This window comes from Triticum aestivum, chromosome 4A (assembly GCF_018294505.1).
Source record: "Triticum aestivum cultivar Chinese Spring chromosome 4A, IWGSC CS RefSeq v2.1, whole genome shotgun sequence".
Taxonomy (NCBI): domain Eukaryota; kingdom Viridiplantae; phylum Streptophyta; class Magnoliopsida; order Poales; family Poaceae; genus Triticum; species Triticum aestivum.
In genome coordinates, this window is record NC_057803.1 from 647,227,962 (window position 1) to 647,249,110 (window position 21,149).

Below are 21,149 nucleotides of genomic sequence, written 5' to 3' on the forward strand. Positions count from 1 at the left end.
ACAACCATGGATATGTAGATTCCATATGAATACATCTAATTCTTGAGGCATGTTAACCTCCACCAGTCTCTGGACCAGATTTAACCATCCATCAGAAGGCAGCGTTCAATTGGGTTACATTAACCCCCCCCCCCCCCCCTTCCCCACCCCCGCCAGTCTCTGGACCAGATTTAACCATCCATCAGAAGGCAGCGTTCAATTGGGTTACATTAACCCCCCCCCCCCCCCCCCCCCCCCCCCGAACATGTGTGACACAATTTCATACAGCGAAGGGCATTGCTGACTGAGAAGCGTGTCTCAAAGCCAGGGACGTTCCCAAAATATAGTACTGTCACCGCTGACTAGGAAGGTCCTCTACAAAAAAAATCTGTGTTTGACTCATGGAAAACACATCTAGAAATTGTAGTTTGTATTTACATCACAGGTCACAACAACCCTTACCAAACTGCATCACCATTTGATATGAAAGTATGTTTCATGACGAATCAAATGGTAATCAATTGATAATTTTGATAATTTATCTATAAACTTCATCAAAATTCATGAACTTTCACTGCAAGTTAATATGCACTATACTTTGACATGGAGGGAGTAGTAATTAGGCAAGACTGAAAAATAAAAGACAACACGATTAAAATAGTTAACCTGCATTCTCTCCAGATTCTTGCAACGAAGCACAACGTGCACAACACAGCAGGAGCAACTGCATTTCATCGCCATCACACACGATCTCCACATGTGTCTGCATGTACTAATAAAGATCGGCAGTCCTACACCAAAACCTGAAAGATCTAAAATCTTCCTTAGGTTGCCTAGCTAGCTTGGAAGAAGGCACAAGCATAACCTTAGAACACAACCCACCAAAACATAGCTTGAACCGCTGCCGACCATTAGGCGGCCAACAAGCCCAAGCATCAAAACAGCGAGGAGTCACCATTGCGAGGAGTCACCATCGATGGCTCAGCTGGTGAGCGCCGAGAGCATGCCGCCACCGCTCTTCGAGGCCAGCACCACCTCCCAGCCAGGCCCTTTCAGAGGGACAAGAGGGGCGGCACTGGCAGCCGCAGCAGGGCCGGTCAGGTCGCTCCGGTCCATCACCTTCAGAAGGTCCTCGTCACTGATATCCGTCTGGATCAACCTGTCTTCCTCGCCCTGCTCATCTCTCAGCAGCGCCAGCAGCTCCGCCTCCTGCAGTTCTCGACAAAAAGAAGGAACACATCAGCAATCATGCAAGCATTTGATGATCCCTGAAGAGACAATTTACACGGTACACCGGACACAATCTTCTATATTCCAGACAGAATTTTTTACATCTAAGGCGTTAGGCTTGGCGGCATCTTGTTGAAACTGTCCCTTCCCAATCACCACGTGCTCTAGCTTCAGCTTTCCAAAAGCTCTCTTGATAATCCGACCCTGTGACAATGAGGAGATGAGCCCTGATGCCACAAAAATTAGCCAAGAGTCTGAAGATCATCCCCTAGACATACCTCAACAGAATTCGATGTTGCCAGACGATAAACATGAACCGGTTTTGTTTGACCAATGCGGTGGCATCGATCCATAGCCTGTAAATCCATCTGAGGGTTCTGCAAAACAGAGCAAAAATTCAGCATGCCACAGCTATGAAAGCTAAACTGAAGGCAAGCATTGTACCAACGACACCTACAAACTCTCCAGATAGACAGAAAATTACCCAGTCACTGTCATACAGGATGCAAGTATCAGCAGAAGTAAGGTTGATACCAAGCCCACCAGCACGCGTGCTTAGAATGAAGATGTTCAGACCACTGTTCAAGTCATTAAACTCCGCTATCTGCCGCAGGGAAACAAATAGTGAGATGGCAACATCTATAGACAGCCTTCAATTATCTAAGGGAAAAGGATTGGCATGTAACAAATAAGCAATATAAAGGAACATGTTATTGTTTAGAGCACTGGTTCCACAATAACCAGCCAGGCCCATTTAACACAAGGGTTCATAAAACCATTGAATCCACTGTTTCTTTCCCCACAAGTTTGCGTTCTGGCTGGTTTGGGAGGGATGTTAAACTCCATCCAGCTTTGACACCTAGTAGCTGCAAATTAAGTATTTTTCTTTTAACAAGATATCTAATCCAAGTTTTAAAGTAGTTATGCCCGAATATGTTTTTAATTGTTTTTATTCTTTTAACTAACACACAATTGCTAAACCGCCTTGGAATAGGGTAATGAAACACGTCCAGTGTGATACGGACAAGCTGCCAAATCACTCCGAGTTTTCTTCCTTCCGATGAGATACCTAAAACAGGTTTCTAACGCAGTATGTATGGTTGTAGCTAATTTTGCCATGATTACAGTTTTCTAAATAAATTTAGGAACAACCATGCAAATTATACCAGTACCTGGGAACCAATTCAGGGGTGTGTGGGCTAAACTCATGTTTATGCTACCGCACATGTGCCCAATGTGGATGTCAAATTAACATGCCCATAGGATAACACATATGTATCCAAAACTGCTCATGGAAAAGAATTAATTCAACACTATTTCATCAAGCTAGATGCAAAATTATTCATGTGCGCAAATAGGAAAGGTGCGTGCATACGCAATGCATAAATATAAAGGAGCATCGTGCAATTCTTCAGGATCTTGATTGTTACTTGCATTCATAGCATAAGGCTGCCGAATACGGATATCCATCATATATGGACAAGGATCGTACTATGAATGTAGAAACAAGAATATGATTGTTTAGTTTCTCTGTTCTTAGTTGTGTTTCCCACCTATATAAACAGGGCTGCCATGTCTATTATAGCCATGCGAAGAATCAATCTAAGATAGACTTCTTTCTTAGCATAGTTAGTGGTAGTTATCTCAGTATGTAGTATGTACAAGCATACGTACGATAGATGATGTCCAGTAAACTAGTAATAAATTGGCAGACTGCCACATTACCTGCTTCCTCCTATCTTCCAGCTTAACATTACCATCAATTCGGCAAACCTTCAGGCCTTTTGTATCCAAATAATAGTCAAGGATGTCCAAAACTTTTGTCCACTGCGAAAATATAAGGACCTACAAACATATCAATTGAACTATATGTCAGGTCCGAAAATTACAATCATGAACAATGTGCTTGCACGTGCCCAACCTTGTGATTTCGTTTGAGTAGAGCATCCAGTAACCTATCCAACAGCTGAAATTTGCCACATTGTTCGAGAAGCTTTTCAACAGGTGGATAGAAGTCTGCAAACAAAATGTATAACAATGTGGATAAAAGAAAATAAATCAAACAGAGCAATGAAACTAGCATATGCCCAATGAGCAATGATACACACAGCTTGTGTCGAATGCAGCATCCAAAAGATCAGGGTGGCCACAATTTTTCCTGAGCTGAATGAGTAGATTATTTAGCTTCGTCTTGATGCCAGGTCTCCGCAAAACTACAATATAGCAAAAACTTGTCACATTCATATGTTATTTACTTATGGGCAGATTGGACAATAAGTACGCATGAAGACATGCATGAGATGAGCGTACACATGCATACCAATATCTGTGTTCTCATGCAAGTAGTTGTCGAATGTCCTCTCAACCAAGTGATTCTGTATTTGTTTCTGATGTTCAGTCATATTAGCATAAATGATTATCTCTTTCTTTCGTGGAAGCATGTGTTCTACATCCTCCTTCATCCGCCTTAGAAGGAATGGACGCAAAATGGCATGAAGCTTTGAGACAACAAGGACTCTTTTGTTCTCATCAGTTTCTTCCTGTTGTTCCCCATCTCCCTTCCCAGAAAAATCAAACCTGTAAGAATAAAAATGCCATCAGATCAACAGAGGCAAAATGATACAGATGTCCATGAAGTATTCAACAATAACCTCACCATCTTTACGACAAAAAAGTCAAAAAAAAAAACCATGTTAGGGTATCAAAATCCATCCGAATAGTTCAACTAGTATGTCCATATTTCATAATTCATTGGTATACAACTAAGCAAACATAACATATCAACAGGTAACATGAATAAGAGAAGCTACAAGATAAAAATCTGCTAATATTTAGTGCCCCTGCCAGGTTACTCAAAAACCAAGATGTTTCAAGAGTTCTATGAATAATAAATTACTAGGATTACACCATATATTTGTTTATATGCTGGGGAACTGATAACTCAATTAAATTCAACAGGCTTGTTTGCATTGGTTGACCACAATATGCGCTCATAAGGACCAAACATTATAACTTTACGGATCCTGACAAATGACATAACACCAGATCAGACAGACATATCTCCGCAATTAGATTCATACATCATTTGACTATCAATATAACATCTAGCCAATGACAGAGCAAACTATCTGAAAGCTAGACAAATGTTAAATTGGATGATTCAGGTAGCTTATGTAATTATAATCAATATAAGGCAATAAAAAAGGCCACAAGATTGGCGGCAAGCACAAAAATTGCTTCCAGGATATGAAGACTATGGTGAAAAATGGCATGCACAGAAACTACATAAAGTAAAGGGGCAGACAGCAGTGTAGGTGTTAGTTCAGAGGATCATACCATGACTCAAATTCCTGATGGGATGAAAATATATCAGGCAAAATGAAGTTCAGTAGTGACCACAGCTCTGCTAGGTTATTCTGAAGAGGTGTCCCAGTCAGAAGGAGCTTATTCTCCATCGGAATGCGCCTTAGCTCCCTCAATAATTTACAATTAGTATTTTTCAACCGATGCCCCTGGAAAAAGAACCAAACTGACGTGTAAATACTTAGGTATGAGGGAGAAACATACAAGTACAAAAATACGGAGCAGATGAAATTCCATCACCTCATCGACAACAACATACTTCCACTGGTAATTAGCAAGAAGTTTTGCATCAAACATGGCCATCTCAAATGAAGTGATTATTATCGGAAAATTAGGGCCAACTTTTTTGGGCATGAATTTCCTCCTTAGCTCTGCCCGAGCCACTTTATCTCCATGATAAATCAGACCAATCAGAGATGGAGCAAATCTGAAATCAAGAACTCCACATGAGACAGCAAACTAAGAACATATACAGTGAAAGACAGCCATGGATACTTTACCTTGATAACTCATTTAACCAGTTTGACAGAGTAGAAAGGGGAGCAATAACCATGTACGGACCGTCCATACCATTTCCTTTGAGATGGGCAAGAAATCCAATTGTCTGGATTGTTTTCCCGAGGCCCATTTGATCAGCTAGTATTCCATTTAGGCCGTTTTGCCACAGCGATATTAACCACTTAATACCCTTTATCTGGTAAGATTTCAACTTTCCTCCAGTCAATAATGGAACAAGATTGGCTTGCTCTTTCTCCCACCTTTCTTCTTCAGTGAGAGTACTATCATCAGCAGTACGGTCTTCACGCGATCTTGTAAGCATGGCTGCGACTGCTGTCTTAGCCTTCTTCTGAACAATATTTATATACCATAGTGAGAAGCAACAGAAGGTTAACATAATGTCTGACCAGAGAAAATGACCAATGATCCATCTTGAGGAAAAAATTAACGCTGATCTTACAACATTATTCTAGTGTGTAGAGAGCAGTAGCTATACTCCAACAAAACTCGAACAGCACTTTTAACTAAGATGTGTGTAGTACACTAGAAGGATGCTACTAGTGGACAACAACAGATCAAGTGGCCTCCCCAGAATTATGCAAGCGAAATCCTTTGAGCAGGTAATAGAGACAAACTGCAGCGCATCGACAGTACATGACAACGAAACATTTGCATAATCTGGAAGACAGCCACCGTGACATATTTACAAATCAGGTAAGACAATGTATGAGATCTGAACTCACATCGTTGTACTTTTGCTTAGCCTTTGCTTTCCTCTTTCTGCCGCGCCCTTTCTTCTGCTCTTCGACAGGTTCCTCTTCATCTTTAACTTCAACAGCTTTCTGCTTGACCAGCAGGCAAACACCACAAATGTCAACAAGTAAGATGAATAAAAATAACTATCAGGAAGTAGTGATCAAGAAACTGAACAGCGAGAGACATAGCCAGCATACATCTGTGATCTGCTCCATCCTCTCAAGCAGGAATTCAGAAAACAGCTGTGTCTTTGTCAGCAGCTCGTCCAACTTGCTGAACCGCTCGTTCGGATCAAAAGCCTTCCGAGCTTCTCTCCTCCTGGCCTCCTCCTCTTCCTCTGCCTTGAGCCGGGCCTGGTACAGCTCCTCTTCCTCCTTGGCCATCACCTCCGTCACGAGGAGGCCCGCGTCGCCGTCCTCTCTGACGGAGTTCAGTAACTGATCTGCGGTGGCCTCGCGCTTCAAATCGCCGGCGTTTCTCTCGTCCTTGGCCTCGGGCATTTTCTAATCTCGCACAAAAAGGTTCGAGATTTCTTTTTGAGGAATAAAAGGAGCGAAATTGTTCGAAAACCTAACCGGACGAAATTCAAACATCGCGCCCGACCAGCGGAAGCGGAGTCGATCTAGAGAATGTAAACCGGAAGGTGTCAGGAATATATATCACCTCGTCCTCCAGGACGGATGCAGGGGAATCGGCGTCGGCGGCCGTGACGGCGGTGGGGGCGGCGGCGGCGGCGGCATTCGCCACGGCGACCACCATCTTGACTGGGCTCGACGGCGACGGGCGGTGAGGCCGGCGTTGGTCGAGGGAGCCGAGGCGGCGAGGGCAGGGGCGTCGAGGAAGACGAAACGAAAGGGGCGGCGGCGGAGAATGGGAGCGAACCGGCGGAGGCAAATAGGTCTTTTTGAAGGTGGGCACTGGACAGCGCGTGCATTTCAAAAAGGATTTTTTTTTTTGGAAAGTAATTCGAAATGACCAATACGATAATCCACCTGCCAAAATTAGTATAGCAGATTGGTAATCAGCTGCGTTTCCTTCCATATGAAACTATGGAAGGATTTGAAATTGACAACCTGAAAGGCCGATTTTAAACTGCATCGGATTGAGGCAAGGGGATCCAATTCCCCCCATGCTTTTTTATCATGGTCATGGAGTCACTACAGCGCATGTTTGCGATGGCGAGGGCGAGGGATCTGTTTTTTTTTTTGCGGGAAAGAAACTTTTCATTGATCAACTATGATGATTACATTCAGATTCGACAATACTAGTTATCTCCCCAGGGGAATTCCGGAGCCAGCATGCCGTGCGCTGTTGCGAGCGACCCATACAAGCTAGGGTGTGGCTCGCCAGATTTGCGTGCCTGCTGATCTAATGCTAGACTAATGGAGTCACTACAGCGCATGTTTGCGATGGCAAGGGCGAGGGATCTGTTGACACCGCTGGCGAGCACGGGACTGTCCATGTATGCCGATGATGTCACGGTGTTTGTGAGACCAAATGAGAGGGATCTTCAAGCATGTGTCTCTCTCCTACAACTTTTTGGAGAGACATCTGGTATGGATGTAAACCGGAACAAGAGTGCAGCTTTTCCGATTCGATGTACAACAGAATTCGTGGAGAGGATAACGGGATGCAATGCCGGTACATTCCCATGCAAGTATTTAGGGCTGCCGCTCACCATACTTAAGCAGACAGTGGCCCAGTTATCCGGGCTGGTTGATCAACTTGCTGGGGCTCTTCCCAGGTAGAAAGCATCAAAGATGCCGCGGAGTGGAAGGCTGCTTCTTATCAAGTATGTTCTGTGTGCGATTCATTGCATACAATGCTTGACTTGACTTGACACAAAAGACCATCAGGGCGATGAAATTTTTTGCCGAGGATTCTTATGGTGCGTTGAGGCTCAGGCTAGTGGAGGCCACTGTGCAGTAGCATGGCAGCAAGTCTGCACACCTATGTGGGTTGGTGGGCTTGGAATACCGAACCTAAAGTTGATGAATGTCGCAATGCAGGCCCGTTGGCCATGGCTGCAAAAGTTGGATCACTCAAGGCTTTATATGGCTTGCCGCCCGCAACAGGTGTTGGACGTTCGACCAGCTAGCAAGACGCGGACTGGACCATCAAGATAGATGCCCTGTGTGCGATCAAGAGGAAAAGACCACAGACCATATTATGTTGCATTGTGTGTTTGCAAGAGAGGTGTGGACGGTGATTCTGCAATCATTGGGCAAGCCGGAATGGATGCCAACGGGAGGACAAAGCATCACGGGTTGGTGAGCGGACAAGGGAGGTACAACGCGGCAAAACAGAGACCAAGCGACAGTCTTCATTCTTGCCATGTGGGAGCTATGGAAGCATCACAACGCCATATTTTTTATGGAGCATCATCGTCTGAGAACTACGTCTTACTTTGGATAGGCAAGGAAGGAAGAGCGTGGAAACAAGCGGGGTTACTAAAAGGAGACACGGGCGCTTTCTTTAATGCAGTAGAAATGTGGGCTAGAACAACAAATTAGGCCATGCGCGAGGTGGAAGTAAGGGTGGTGTCGTGTACACAAATTGTAAACACTGACTTGGAGGGGCTCTTTACCCCACTCATATCTTTATAATATAGTATGCACATTTGTGTGTATTCGAGAAAAAAGAAATTGAAAATCATTGGTTGGAGATAACATGGCAGATAATCTGAACAACCACACTTCTCCCTATACCTACATCTGGGGGAGCCTGAAGTGTCTAGACGGTTGAATTTTAAGGAGATCGTTCGGCTCATGTTTGATATCTGAACACGCTCGGACGAGGAAAATTAGCTTCGACCTTGGAGACGACCTTAACCACTTGTTTGATTCACTAGCACACATGTCCATGAGTTGCAATGGGACAATAAAACAACATGCCACTAGCTCAATTTAAAAATGGCACGAGACCCTCACGGGTCCGAGCTCTCTAGTTCAACATGATGCGCTTCTTTATCAGGGTTTATTATCTTTGAATTTTTTAGCGCTCACGTGCTCACATTTTTTTTTAATTAGAGACAAACCAGCATATTCTCTTTTATTGGCATGTGCCCATAATTTCTTTCAGTTACAGCCAGCCATCATCTCCTATGTTTGAAGTCCCACCGTAGCAGTAGCTGGTGTTCTGGTCCACAACATCGCTCGCCTCACGCGCGGCGTATATATCGTGCATCCTCAGTACCAGATTTTTCCTGATTCCTCAGCGGAAAGACATGGTCCGGTCATGCATATCGCTAGGGTAGGCATCATGCGACATCAGAACATGTGATTGGACAATACAGCGCCCTTCCACGCCATACTAAAGCCACTGCCGGAGCAACCTTGTTCCTCCATCAGCGGCATGTGTCCTCACCACGAAGAACAACTCGTTAGGATCCTTGTGGGTAGGCAGCGGGGGAACCATTGAAACTTACCTATCGAAGAACACTAGAGTACTGTCCAGCCTAGCAGTGGCGATCGGGCGAGCGAGCGGCTGCCCTGCAGATGTTGTCGACGGCTCTTGTACTGATTGGTGCAAGATTGCAGGTGTTGTGCCGCGAGACAGCGGCCAGCGAGAGTAGATCGAAGAGATGAAGATGGAAGGACCGAGATAGGAGCGGAGATGCAGCTGGTGCCTAGTGGTGGATTTTTATGGTCCGGAAATAGGGAGTGGAAGAGAAAAAACGCTCCTCAGTTACGAAAGGCAAAAGAGGTGTTGCTTCGGTGATCAGGGAAGGGCTACACATGAAGGAGTAGAATATTGCATCACGGGATTAATTGATTTGCGCGTAAAGAATTGCTGACTTGGCCATTGATGAGGTGGATAGGCTGGATATAGGATATGACGTGGCTGGATCCGATTGGATGCTGAGGTGTCTATGTTGCATGTTGAGATAAATCAAGTAGTGGGGGTGAACTTCTTACATATATAGGATTGGCAAATGCAAGCTATCATCGTCAATAATTTATGGAGTCTCTCGTTTTACTCAGATTCTCGAGGCAACTTCCTCATGTTCAGACAATCTCCGTATTTACAAACAACCTAGGGACATATTCCTATCATAATTGCAAACTAGTTGAGTTAGTTTTGTCCATCGGCATAATAGGGAAGATTCATAGTTCAATCCCCTTGTGGCCCAATTTTTTTGTTGCTCGCCCGCCCAATAGAGAAAGAAATGCATAGTAGGCCCAGTTCGACCCACCCGGAGGATAAACGGAAAAAAATTCAGGAACAATGTGCGGAAAGGACGAAACAAAATCTATACCTATATTTAATAGCAGGACCAACCGTTTTTATACAACAAAGGCAACCTAGCTCATTTACTAACCACCCGAGGTACTGGATGGGACGTCACAATTTCGATTCCTTACGACCACTAACGTGATGGGCCGGATGTGTAGCAGTCCCAGCAGGAGAGTGATCGAACTCACGACCTCAAAGACCCGACAATGTGTTGCTAGCCAATCGAACAAACGTGTCCTGCTAATCAATGGTCAATGCGAATATTTAAGAACGTACTGCAACGTCAGATTTGAAATATTTTTTGATTGTTTTGATTTTTAGAAAAATGACAATTATGAATTGCCAAATATTCTTAGAAACATAAACAATTTTTAAAATTACGAGTTGGTATTTGAAAATTCCGTACAATTTTGCAAAATCACACTTTTTTTAACAGGGACATGTTTTTAAATTCACAAATATTTTTTGAAAACATGAACCTTTTATAAAAACATCTGAAAATTTTGATTTAGTGGACACTTTTTCAAAACAGGAACATGTTTTCAACATTCAAAAGAATTATAGAAAAATGTCTTTTTAAACGTGAACATTATTTTGAATTTCTGAACATTTCACTAAAACAAGATTATTTTCGTAATTCGGAATATTTCTTAAATGAATTTTATTAGATCTTGAACAACTTTGAAAAACACAAAATTAAAATATAAAATGGGAACATTTTTAAAAATTAAAAAATCGAAACGAGAAGAAAATTCCGAGAATTTTTTGAAATAGGAATAACAGTTTGGAATTCTGAACATTTTCAAGAATTTGAACAAAAATTAAAATTCATAACATTTTTGAGAATTTAGATTTTAAGAGTAAAATAAAAAACTAAAAGAAGAGTAAAAGAAACAAGAAAGAAAAAGAACAGAAACAAAAAACAGAAAAATACTAGAACAGGTCAGCCCAGTCTTGGGCGCCTTGTGCGAAGCTCCAACTATTATCTGCTCAGGCGGCAAATAAGATTCCGGCTGCTGCATGGGCAGGAAAATAAGTGGGCTGGCTCCACTGGGCCGTAGGGCGCGTAGCCCACATACGAAGTTCTCGACAAACCATTTTACCTTTTCTAGCAGACTGATGCACAAAAATTTAGTACCACCTCAGACAGAAGAGTTTTTTTCCGACGATGAATGGATGGAAAAAGTGGATAAATGCACCGTGCTTTTTTTGTGTGTGTGGGTTTGCACCATGCTTTATTAGTAGGTATAGATTTATATACATTGAAGGCGTCAAATTTGAAAGGTACTCCCTTTATAAAGAACTATAAGATCATTTAGACCATTACTATAGTAATCTAAACAATCTTGTATTTCTTAATATAAGATCATTTAGATTATTTAGTGATCTAAGCCATCTTATACTTTTTTATAGAGAGGGAGTAGCGTACGCGGTGTTCAATCAGTACACGAAATTGAGATTCAAAATCTAGGTTCGGGTGCATTTATCAGTTGGGTGAGATGTACAACTATGGGTTTGTTCGCGCTGGCAGGCCAAAACATATCATTGGCATGTCTTCATCCGCTAGTGCTTTCTGGTCAGTGGTGACAACATATTTACAAACCATTTGATTGGTTAGCGACCACAACATCATCATTGACAAGCCGCGACCATTGATGTTTTCGCAGTGGGGCGCCAATAATATGATCAACACTGTCAGGCCTTACTACTACTATGACCGGTCAGTGATGACTTATAGTCTTTGGCAACTTGTGATTGCAGCAACAGTAGCGGGAGTAGTAGGAATGCAACATTATAAAATAAATAAATAACCACACCATATTTTTATCAAGAAATATTTATACAATTATGGACAACACCACTCGTCACTATGGACGACACAACACACACTAACAAAACACCATATTCAATTCCATAATAAGAACATTTCACAATATCATGAGCCACCCCTCTTAATTTCCATCCTCTCAAACTTTTGGGACTACAACATTAGATGATGTTGATGGTTGTCTAATAAGTGCATGGGGATTAGTGGTTCCCATATAACATGCATATGTACTGACATTGCAAGAGTTACATTACACAAGTTGAAAAACAAAACTAGATTGACACTCCTCGACGCTTTCTCCCTGACAAGGCACCACCTTCGTGTGTATCCTGAGCATGACTAGTCACAAAATGAGCAAACGAATTATGTGGGGGTATCCTTGATTCCCATGAAACTAGAACAAAGTCTTGCTTTGGTCTAGCACTACGATCTTCTATAAGTTCCCCAAATGTCAGACATGGCAATTCCTTCTTTGTTGAACCATTAATTGTATAACGTGTCATGCTAAGTGGATACAAAGCAAAGTCCGTTATGTCCACTAGATGTCCTTCTCCTATAAGCATGCTTGGGTGTCCACCATACATGGAGAGGTTTCGTTTAACCATTCTTTTCCTCTTGTCCAATACACAACGCCAATATTGAACATTGTGGTTCCTTCTCAAGACATCTGCGAACGTATTTGTCGCCACAAGTGCACCTGGTGTACCGTGCAACACCTTGGCGAATTCATCTACTACCTGTACTAATAGTGGATGTTGTGCGGGGTCAACGCTTCCGAATGCCAGTGTCTTAAAAAGGTACCTCAACTCATCGTAAGATAGAGCACTTAGGAAAATCGGTTTCACCGATCCAAATCTGGCTAAGCTTTGGAGTCTACTTATGATGATGATCTTGCATCTTCTGTCCATTCCTATGAAAAATGAGTGAAAAAATTTCCAGTCATCATCACCTATATCAAAAGCAAACTCAATAACTATCAACATTCTCATCCCTTCCATGGTACTTCCATGGTCAAGTATTTTCAAAAGCCCGTCTCCTTTCAAGTGCAAAACAGAGGAGAAGCACGAGCGGACCCTTTCATCGCCACATGCATGAGCAACCAAAGTTTTCTTCCCAATTGCAGCACTACCTATGACTGGAAGAACGCTGGTGCATGATAACAAGGAGGGTCATTGTGCTGCAACAAGAATCTCAAGATCTTCTGCTTTTCAGTGTGTCGGCTGAACATGAAGTTGTCAGTGTAAAGGTAAACATCATAGGGCCTACGAGACATGTGCTCGCATCCACTTAGAAGCACAACAAATTTTGCCATGTTATCAACAGCAATTCCTAAGATTTCCAAGGCACCACATGACTCGATATATGTGACCTTATCAGTTGTTGGCCTAGACCGCTTGGCTAAATAGAAGCGGTTGCTAGAGGGGTCATTACTGCTAACCTCATCAAAGCAAACACTTTTTTGCACTGCTTGGTACCTCAAGATGTCCAGCATGCGGTGTCCTCCATACATGGCCTCTGAGAGCATCTTGAGCTGCATCATCATCCCGGTGTTGGTGATGTACCGCGCATCCGCCTCCTCGACCACGGTGGCTACTCTCATCAGGAGGTGCTGCAATGTCTCCGCCACCTTTTCCTCCTCTAATTGTGCATGACACAAGGAGGACTGATACTTGTTAATGAGGAAGGAAATGAAATGGCTAACGAGTTCACCTGCAACTGCAGATATGGGAGCCTCCATTGCAAGCAAGAAGGCAGCGGACGATTGAAGCTGCTGGTGGGTCTCTATAGAGTCTAGACAAATTGGCTAGCCTCTTCCAAGTCTTAGAGAAATTCTTTGCAAAATAGAAAAATTCTTCAAAGCATTAACTGCCATGAGTTCAAAGGTGGGTGACACACGGCTGCTAACATGTATCCTTATAAACTTCTTGTATAATTGTATTTGTCCTTGTGTACCTGTACTTGTACTCTATATTGGCCTAGTGGCCCTATATATGGAATACACAAGTTCCACTCCTAGCAATCTAAAACCTCTGCTTGTACTTGAGAATGACAAGTCAACTGTCCAAGGGGCATAAAAACATTGATTTGTATTTTCAATATTAAGAGTAGGTAGGACCAAATTTATATTGTTCCATGCCGGCATGTTCCATGTATTATAGTTTAATTATCTCTGTATTTGTCTTTTTAGCTGTATGCCGTAGTGCAATGCCCCACCGAAATATTTATTAAATATGAAACTTGGTTAGTCCAGGAGAGTTGCACTGAGGGCGAAAGAGAGAAAAACTAGGCTGTCGTAAAAAACTGTACATTTTATACAGTAGGGCATTTGTCTTTCGTTGAACTCGTTTTACATTTTACACTTTACTCTAGCAAAGGTTGACACTGAGTGAATAGCATAAAACTACCACTTTTCGTGTTATGGTTCCAAAAAACTACCAGATTTTTGTTTGTCGCTGATAACTACCAGAATCGGCGTTGGCTGTTTCAAAAAACCCAAATGAGTGGGTGTTTTACAATTGATCGCGATTATGACAGGTTGAGCCCACGCAATTGTCAATTTGAAACAGTCGATGCCGATTCTGGTAGTTATCAGCGACAAATAAAAATCTGGTAATGTTGGGAACCATAATGCGAAAAGTGGTAGTTTTGCGACCGGCACCTGCTCTTGCTCTCGGGTGAGCGCCCAACGCCCCGACGGTGCGGCGCCTTCGAGCCTAGGCGAGAGGATTGGGGTCTTCTTCGGCGTTGGTAGACAGGTTTCGGGATCCCAATCCCACGATCCGGCTGTGCGTAGTGCTTGCAGGTCTTTGGCTGACCCTTCGCTACTCTGCTCCCTTGCTCTTGGTGCCGAGGTGCAGCGGGCTTCGACATTACTTGCAGGTTTTCATGTGTATTTCTATGTGTGCAGTAGTGTGCGTTGCGTTGTAGACTGCTCTGTCAGCTCCCTTGTATCTTTCGGTCGCTCCTGCTCGGTGGCCTTGTGTAATCCTGGTCGGTTGATGGCTTTGTTAATTCAAAGTCGGGCTCCCCTTGAGCCTTCGTTCTAAAAAAAAAAGTGGTAGTTTTATGCTATTACTCGTTGGCACTGGATGAAGTTGGAGCTTTTCCAGATGAATTTCAGCCGAGAGAGCAATGCCAATCATTGGTAAGGAAACGGTACACCCCCGGATCTCATCTTAGTTGGTGATGACGGGAATCACAGCTCCATACTTAAGTAAAGCTAGTACTTGAAATTATCTAATATCCTGAACACACCCTCCCCTCAAAAATGAAAATAAGAAAAATCCAGAACACCCTAGCTTACTGAGTAATCTTTGGGGAGACATATGAGTCATGACCAGTTCGCTGGTACATTCACTCCTTTGGGCATTTACCATTACAACTGAATCCAGAAGTGGTCCCCTGTTGCAGAGATCGCCGCCGAAGCTGAGTATTATCGAGTTATCTCGGATGGCTACCACTGTCAGCTGAGGCCGGCGAGGCACCAAGAGGCAGGAGCAATTACCAACGCATGATGCAGTCTGAACTTATATCCAAATTCTGTAACAGGTTTGCTCAAAGCGGAAAGATCTATAACTTCATTCCACTACAAATGCTCCATGTCAGACAATCTATTCCAAAGGCGGCGAGCTCGCCCTCGGCGCAGGCTTCGCTCTCCTGATATTAATATTAATCAAATTAGCAAGCATCTTTTTTTTAGAAAGAAAGCCCTTTGAGTGGTGGCAACCATAGCTCATCGGTGTGGGTGATATCGACATCATTGTTCTCATGGTGGAGGAGTTCGGATCCCCTCTGTGCATCTGTAGCATGAGTGGGCGGGAAATCAGAGTAGTAGTAGTAGTAGTAAGCCAATGACTGCTGGGCTCCACATGTTGAAAATTGTGGACGCTGCAGTTTGGGAAATCAAAGTTTGCACGTAGGCTCCACAACCTCCAATTTTATTTTATTTTCAAATAGTATTCTAAAACAGGCTTTAAAAATGTGGATGGAGAGAATGGGTCAGAATAGATTTTTAGGGCGTCAGAATAGATGTAATTCACTCTCAAGCTGCTGTTAGGTCACTACACGGTAGTATAGGACCCCGAGGTCATGGTAAACCAGCCCATCCATGGCCCAATTTGAAAACTAAAACAAAAGGAACTTGGCGCCCGTCGTCTCCGAGAGCTATAACAAATAAGAACAACTAATTAAGGGGTACCCCTTATGGGAGCCCCGCAAGTTTTACTTTGGTGGGCTGAGAGTGTGCCAGTTGGAGCACTCTCAACCGCCACCACGTGGCCCATCTTGGGTGCTCCCTCGGGATTTTCTTTTTATATGTATTTTCGGGTTTTAAATGGTTTTCGCCTGGTTTTTCCTAGGTTTTGGAGAAAGAAAAATCAAAAAATATTGCGTGAATAAAATGTGAATTTTTTGCTTCCACGGGAGGCATAGATTTTCTTCTCGTGAAGTCATAGATTTCCGTTCCATGAGATGCGCAGAAAATGAAAATACTGATGTTTTTTTTTTGCTTCGAGGGGAAGCACCAATTTGTTTTCACGCGAGACACGGCTGTGCCTTGCAGAAAAGAAAAAAAACACATTTTTTTTCTTCTATGGGAGGAGGCATAGATTTGCTTCTCATGGAGGCAAAAATTTGATACTGCGAGCTGTGCCTCTTGGGAAAGGAACCCCCCCCCCCCCCCCTCTTTTTTTTGATTTCATGGAAGGCACAAATTAACTTCTCATGGAGGCACAAATATGCTTCCGTGTGCCTCTCGGAAAGAAAAATTGTTTTTTTTTTGCTTCCACGGGAGGCACATATGTATTTCTCATGGAGGAATAGAGCGTTTCCGCCAGAGCCACAGAAAGGGAAAAAAGTGGGGAAAAAGCATGAACAATTTTCTGAAAATTGATCATTTTATGAAATTGTGAAAAATTGTCATATTCTGAATATTTTCAAATATCCGAACAATTTATAATATTCTTAACAAATTTGGAAACCCCTGATTATTTTTAGAAATTCACAAAACAATTGTGAGATAATAGAAAAGGAAATAAACAGAAAAAGAAAAGGAGAAAACCTGAGAAAACCATTAAATGTTCAGAAAACTTCTAGAAGGTTCCCAAAACTGGGATTCTGCAACAAGCTCATGCTGCTAAAAATGGGTTGGGCCATGTCGTTCGCTCGCACCTCTCGCCTGTTTGTTTCAGCGATAGTTTGTCGCATTAAACGTGATATAGGATAGTCCCTATAACTCTCTCATTGCAATACTTGGCACTGTCTTGCCTTTAGCGCTTCAACTAGCGGGCCTGCCCAATAAAGGTGCATCCTTCCTGCATCGATTTTCAAAAATATCTGTGGATCGGTTCAGACTAGTTTTAGAAGCTTCCTCGACATTCTTTTTTTTCTTTTCTTTTTTGTGTGCTTCCTATATCAGTTTTCATTGTTTTTTCTGTTTTCCTCTGTTGTTTTTTCCCCTTTTTTATTTTTTCTCTTCATTTTTCAAATACATGTCAACTTTTTTTGAATAGGTATTGAACATTTCTCATATACACACTGAATATATTTTTAGATACAAGGTAGACATTTTTCGAATATATGTTTAATTTTTTACTCGAATACATGTTGAACATTTGTCAATTGCATACTAAGCATTTTTTATATAACGGCTGAACATTTTTACATACATGTTGAACATTTGTCAATTGCGTACTAAGCATTTTTTATATAACGACTGAACATTTTTAGATACATATTGAACATTTTTATAAGTACATGCTAAACATTTTGTTAAATGCAAATGGAACCTTTTTTAAGAAAAAGATACACGGTGAACATCCATGTATCAAAGCGAATACATGCTACATCCGAGCTTTCCTGCAGCATACGAGAAAAATCAATTGGTTTGAAAGGACACGTATGAACCAAGTTCAAGGAAAGTTATGGCATATGTCCTTGTTCTACATCATTGGAGATTTCTAGTGTCTATGAAGACCTTCCAAGTTCAAATTTATAGAGATATATTATCTGATATAAATGTTTCGAGCAACCGAATCATGCACGGCCAAATTATCTCTATAAATATGACCTAGATGGATTGTGCTGTCTCTATGCTTCATAACTAGGAAACAGCTCAGGGTGTCTCAACATATATCTCTCCTACACCACCTATTAGCGAAATCATTGCAAGAAAAAAGGGCGTTTGCTTGAGAATATGAGACATCGGGAATTGAGTGCTTAGTATTACGCGAAGGTGATGTACTTGGGCACACAAGAGGATGTGTCCTCAGAGTCCATGTTTGTTTGCCTGAGGAAGACGCAGTTATACAGCAAGCTTGAACAGAACAACCTCTTGCCTATCCGCACGGGGAAAACACAGTTCTTCAACAAGTGTGACCAGAACAGCGCTCCTTCCTTGCACGTAACCAAAACTCAGTTCTATAACCATCTCAGCTTGGAGCTCCTGCGCGAACAAGTAAGAACATTGCAGACACGTCCGCCTGGATTCATCGTGTTGTTAGTTTTGTCTCGGTGCCGAATTATTTTGTGCTAACCAAGGGTGAAAATTTTGCGCCTATGCCCCGTAGAAGAGCATGAGTGACTAAGTAAAGATGGTGTGCGCTTTTTCTCGTTTGCAAGCACCTTGTTGCCTCTCCCCCTGCCAGATAATTTGCTTCGATGCATATTCACAAGAACGTAGTTAGGAAAATTAAAAAACTTAAATTTGGACATGTTTTGCCAAAAAAGTGTTATGAAAAAGTAAAACGGTCATATCTTTTGCATACGATGTCGAAAAAACCCCATATAATATATCAAAAAAATCAGCACAAAAACCCGCATCCGATTTTTAGAATCCTCAAATTCTAAAAGGAAAAAAAAGAAATGCTGAAATTTCAGTTTTTTTTAATTTTCATAAAATCTGGTCAAATTGTGGTCAAACTATGGTAAAACTACTTATTCAAGAAATATTAGTGTTAATAAATAATTATTTTTTTTACTTGTGGTCAAACTATGGTCAAACTGTGATCAAGCTGTGGTCAAACTACTTATTCAAGAAATATTACTGTTACTAAATAATAATTATTTTTTAGAATAATAGTTTTAAAATCAAACGGTGAAACATGTGACTTCATGCTCAAGTTAAACTCCTGAGAGTTAATAGGATTGACAGCTTACTATTGTCAGGTAAACAACAAGTGCGGATTTGGAAACTAGAGAGACTAGAACTCGAAAGTTAAGCGTGCTCAGGCTGGAGTAGTGAGAGGATGGGTGACCGACGGCAAGTTAGATGATTTGGAATGACGATAGGTGATTAGGGCAATGATGAGGAGTTATTAGAGGCTAAATCGTCAAATACTTAAAAAATTGAAAATCAGGAAAAAATAAAAAAATAAAAAAAATTCAAAAATAAAAATCCTTTAGTACCGGTTGGTGTTACCAACCGGTACTAAAGGTCCTCCAAACCACTGCGCGGGCTCGTGCCACGTGGTGGGCCTTTGGCACGGTTTGTGCTGAACCGGGACTGGGACTAGAGGTCCTTACGAACCGGTACAATAGGTCGTTTTTCTACTAGTGTGTGAGGTATGACTCGGACCTGTGGGCAGCCGCTCTGACCAGTCAGGTGCTTGTTTTCACGGCCATCCGTGCCAGCTGACAAGATGGGAGAGCCACACTTGTGTACTGTACCTTCGTCGCTCCTTTGCTTCATGCCCGCTCACAATGTCGAAAGTGGCTTATATAACAATGAAGTTTGTATACATGATTCAAGATGACAACGGTCCCCGAGACTCGTGTCCCGTGGGTTTTTACCCTATTTTGGGATGGGGATGCCCTGTTTCTATCCACGTGGCGCTGCTTATTGGTAACATTTGCAACCCTCCAGGTTTCATGGTCGCAAACCCGTTCCAGCACTATCCGCACCCGGAACCCGCCAATCCCATGAAACATATGGCATGTGGCCATCGGAACCCTAGCCGATGGGTTCTGCATGCATGAAGGAAATCAAAGAACGAATGAGCTGGGTGGATGGGGCCGATAGGATTGGTGTGCTAAATTTTGTTTCCCTAAAACGCCCTCACAACACATATACTATTGTGCGTTGAGCGGATAGTAACAGGTCTACTGTTGGCGATGCTTCTTGGCTAACTACGATAGTGTAGATCAATCACAACCCTTAAATTTCATGAATGGACGATGCATATTCATCATGGGCTACGATCAAAAAGAGCTCTGATGAAATAATCTTCAGGAATAGTCCAGCGATAGGTGCCGGCCGGCCGGCGCATACTTTCGGCCAGTCAGCACAGAGTTGGTCGATATGTACGTGCATAGCCGTCAGATCTGTCCCCCATCCTTCCCTTTCATCAACCTTCTGCATGGCAGAAAAGGAGAGGAAGAGAGTGCCGCCCCCGCCCCCACTGACCGCCTCCTCGCATCCTTGTCTTCTTGTTGCAACATTGCCGTGTGTGCCACCGCGCGGCCGTCGGGATTATAGCATGACTACCTGTGAAGATCCAAATCCAACTTCTATTGTTTGCAACACTTCGTTAGTTGGTTCCAACATGTGGGCATCATGGTTGCAAGTGCCCCCCCCCCCCTGCCATCACCATCTCCGCTCACCGCCGACGTCGGCTTCCACCATCGTGTTCGTCTAAAAAAGCTTTGCAACTAAAAGGGGGGGGGGGTTCGCTAGTGGTAGCAAAAACCAAAAACTGTTCCAGTCAAAAAATATCACCGTTCCAGCAAAAAATGCGCCACCGCCGACAGGCACAAACAAAAATAATCTCATCGGTTCCAGCTCTTCTTAAGCTGGTTTTAGCAATAACGATTTCTGGGTCCAAAGAACACATGTCAGCCGCCATTCGTAGCGACCCCAGTATCACCACAGCCTATGCTGCAAATACAAATGCTAGTTAAAGAAAAAAAATGATGTAGCAAAACATGATGGCGGCGACAACGCCACCATCCTCTTAATTTGCAACAAAATCAAAAGAAGGTTCCAGCAAAAAATATGCAGTAAAAAATTCATGGCGGCCACTGTTGTCGCCACCCATTACCATCCTCACCAGTCGAAAGCAAATCCCTCGGCCGGTCCCGAGCACAACACCTCATCACCACCATAGTCCATGACCTCCCTCCTTGCCGCGTGCGGTGGTGGGTGCCCATATGTAGGGGAGGTTGACGCGGGGAGGGATGGTTGGTAGGTTGGCATGAGATCGACGTCGGTCATCACCAGCGAAACATTATTTGGGAGGCCACATGGGAAGAATGCGGGCGAGGG

General features: G+C 42.8%; 1 protein-coding gene and 1 pseudogene across 1 annotated transcript; both read right to left on the reverse strand.

Annotated features, from left to right (window-relative positions):
• Positions 1-507: 507 nt before the first annotated feature.
• On the reverse strand, positions 508-6,726 carry LOC123087861 (ATP-dependent DNA helicase DDM1). The gene is made up of 14 exons (XM_044509979.1): positions 6,490-6,726; positions 6,024-6,329; positions 5,814-5,912; positions 5,073-5,419; positions 4,813-4,999; positions 4,546-4,721; positions 3,530-3,786; positions 3,318-3,422; positions 3,131-3,225; positions 2,935-3,054; positions 1,694-1,813; positions 1,488-1,586; positions 1,312-1,413; positions 508-1,188 (listed from the first exon to the last, which is right to left on the reverse strand). Exons 1-14 carry the CDS (start codon positions 6,583-6,585, stop codon positions 961-963), a joined length of 2,337 nt encoding a protein of 778 aa, XP_044365914.1. The 5' UTR covers positions 6,586-6,726; the 3' UTR covers positions 508-960.
• A 5,436-nt stretch (positions 6,727-12,162) lies between these two features.
• Positions 12,163-13,628, reverse strand: LOC123082866 (uncharacterized; annotated as a pseudogene).
• Positions 13,629-21,149: the final 7,521 nt, after the last annotated feature.

What these genes read in the sequence shown, in the direction of transcription:
- LOC123087861 (XM_044509979.1), bottom strand. Translation starts at nt 6,585, where the DNA reads ATGGTGGTCGCCGTGGCGAATGCCGCCGCCGCCGCCGCCCCCACCGCC. An exon ending in CATCCGTCCTGGAGGACGAG is followed by an intron (nt 6,330 to 6,489) that starts GTGATATATATT and finishes GTGCGAGATTAG; the next exon opens with AAAATGCCCGAGGCCAAGGA. An exon ending in TGGAAGATAGGAGGAAGCAG is followed by an intron (nt 1,814 to 2,934) that starts GTAATGTGGCAG and finishes TCCCTGCGGCAG; the next exon opens with ATAGCGGAGTTTAATGACTT.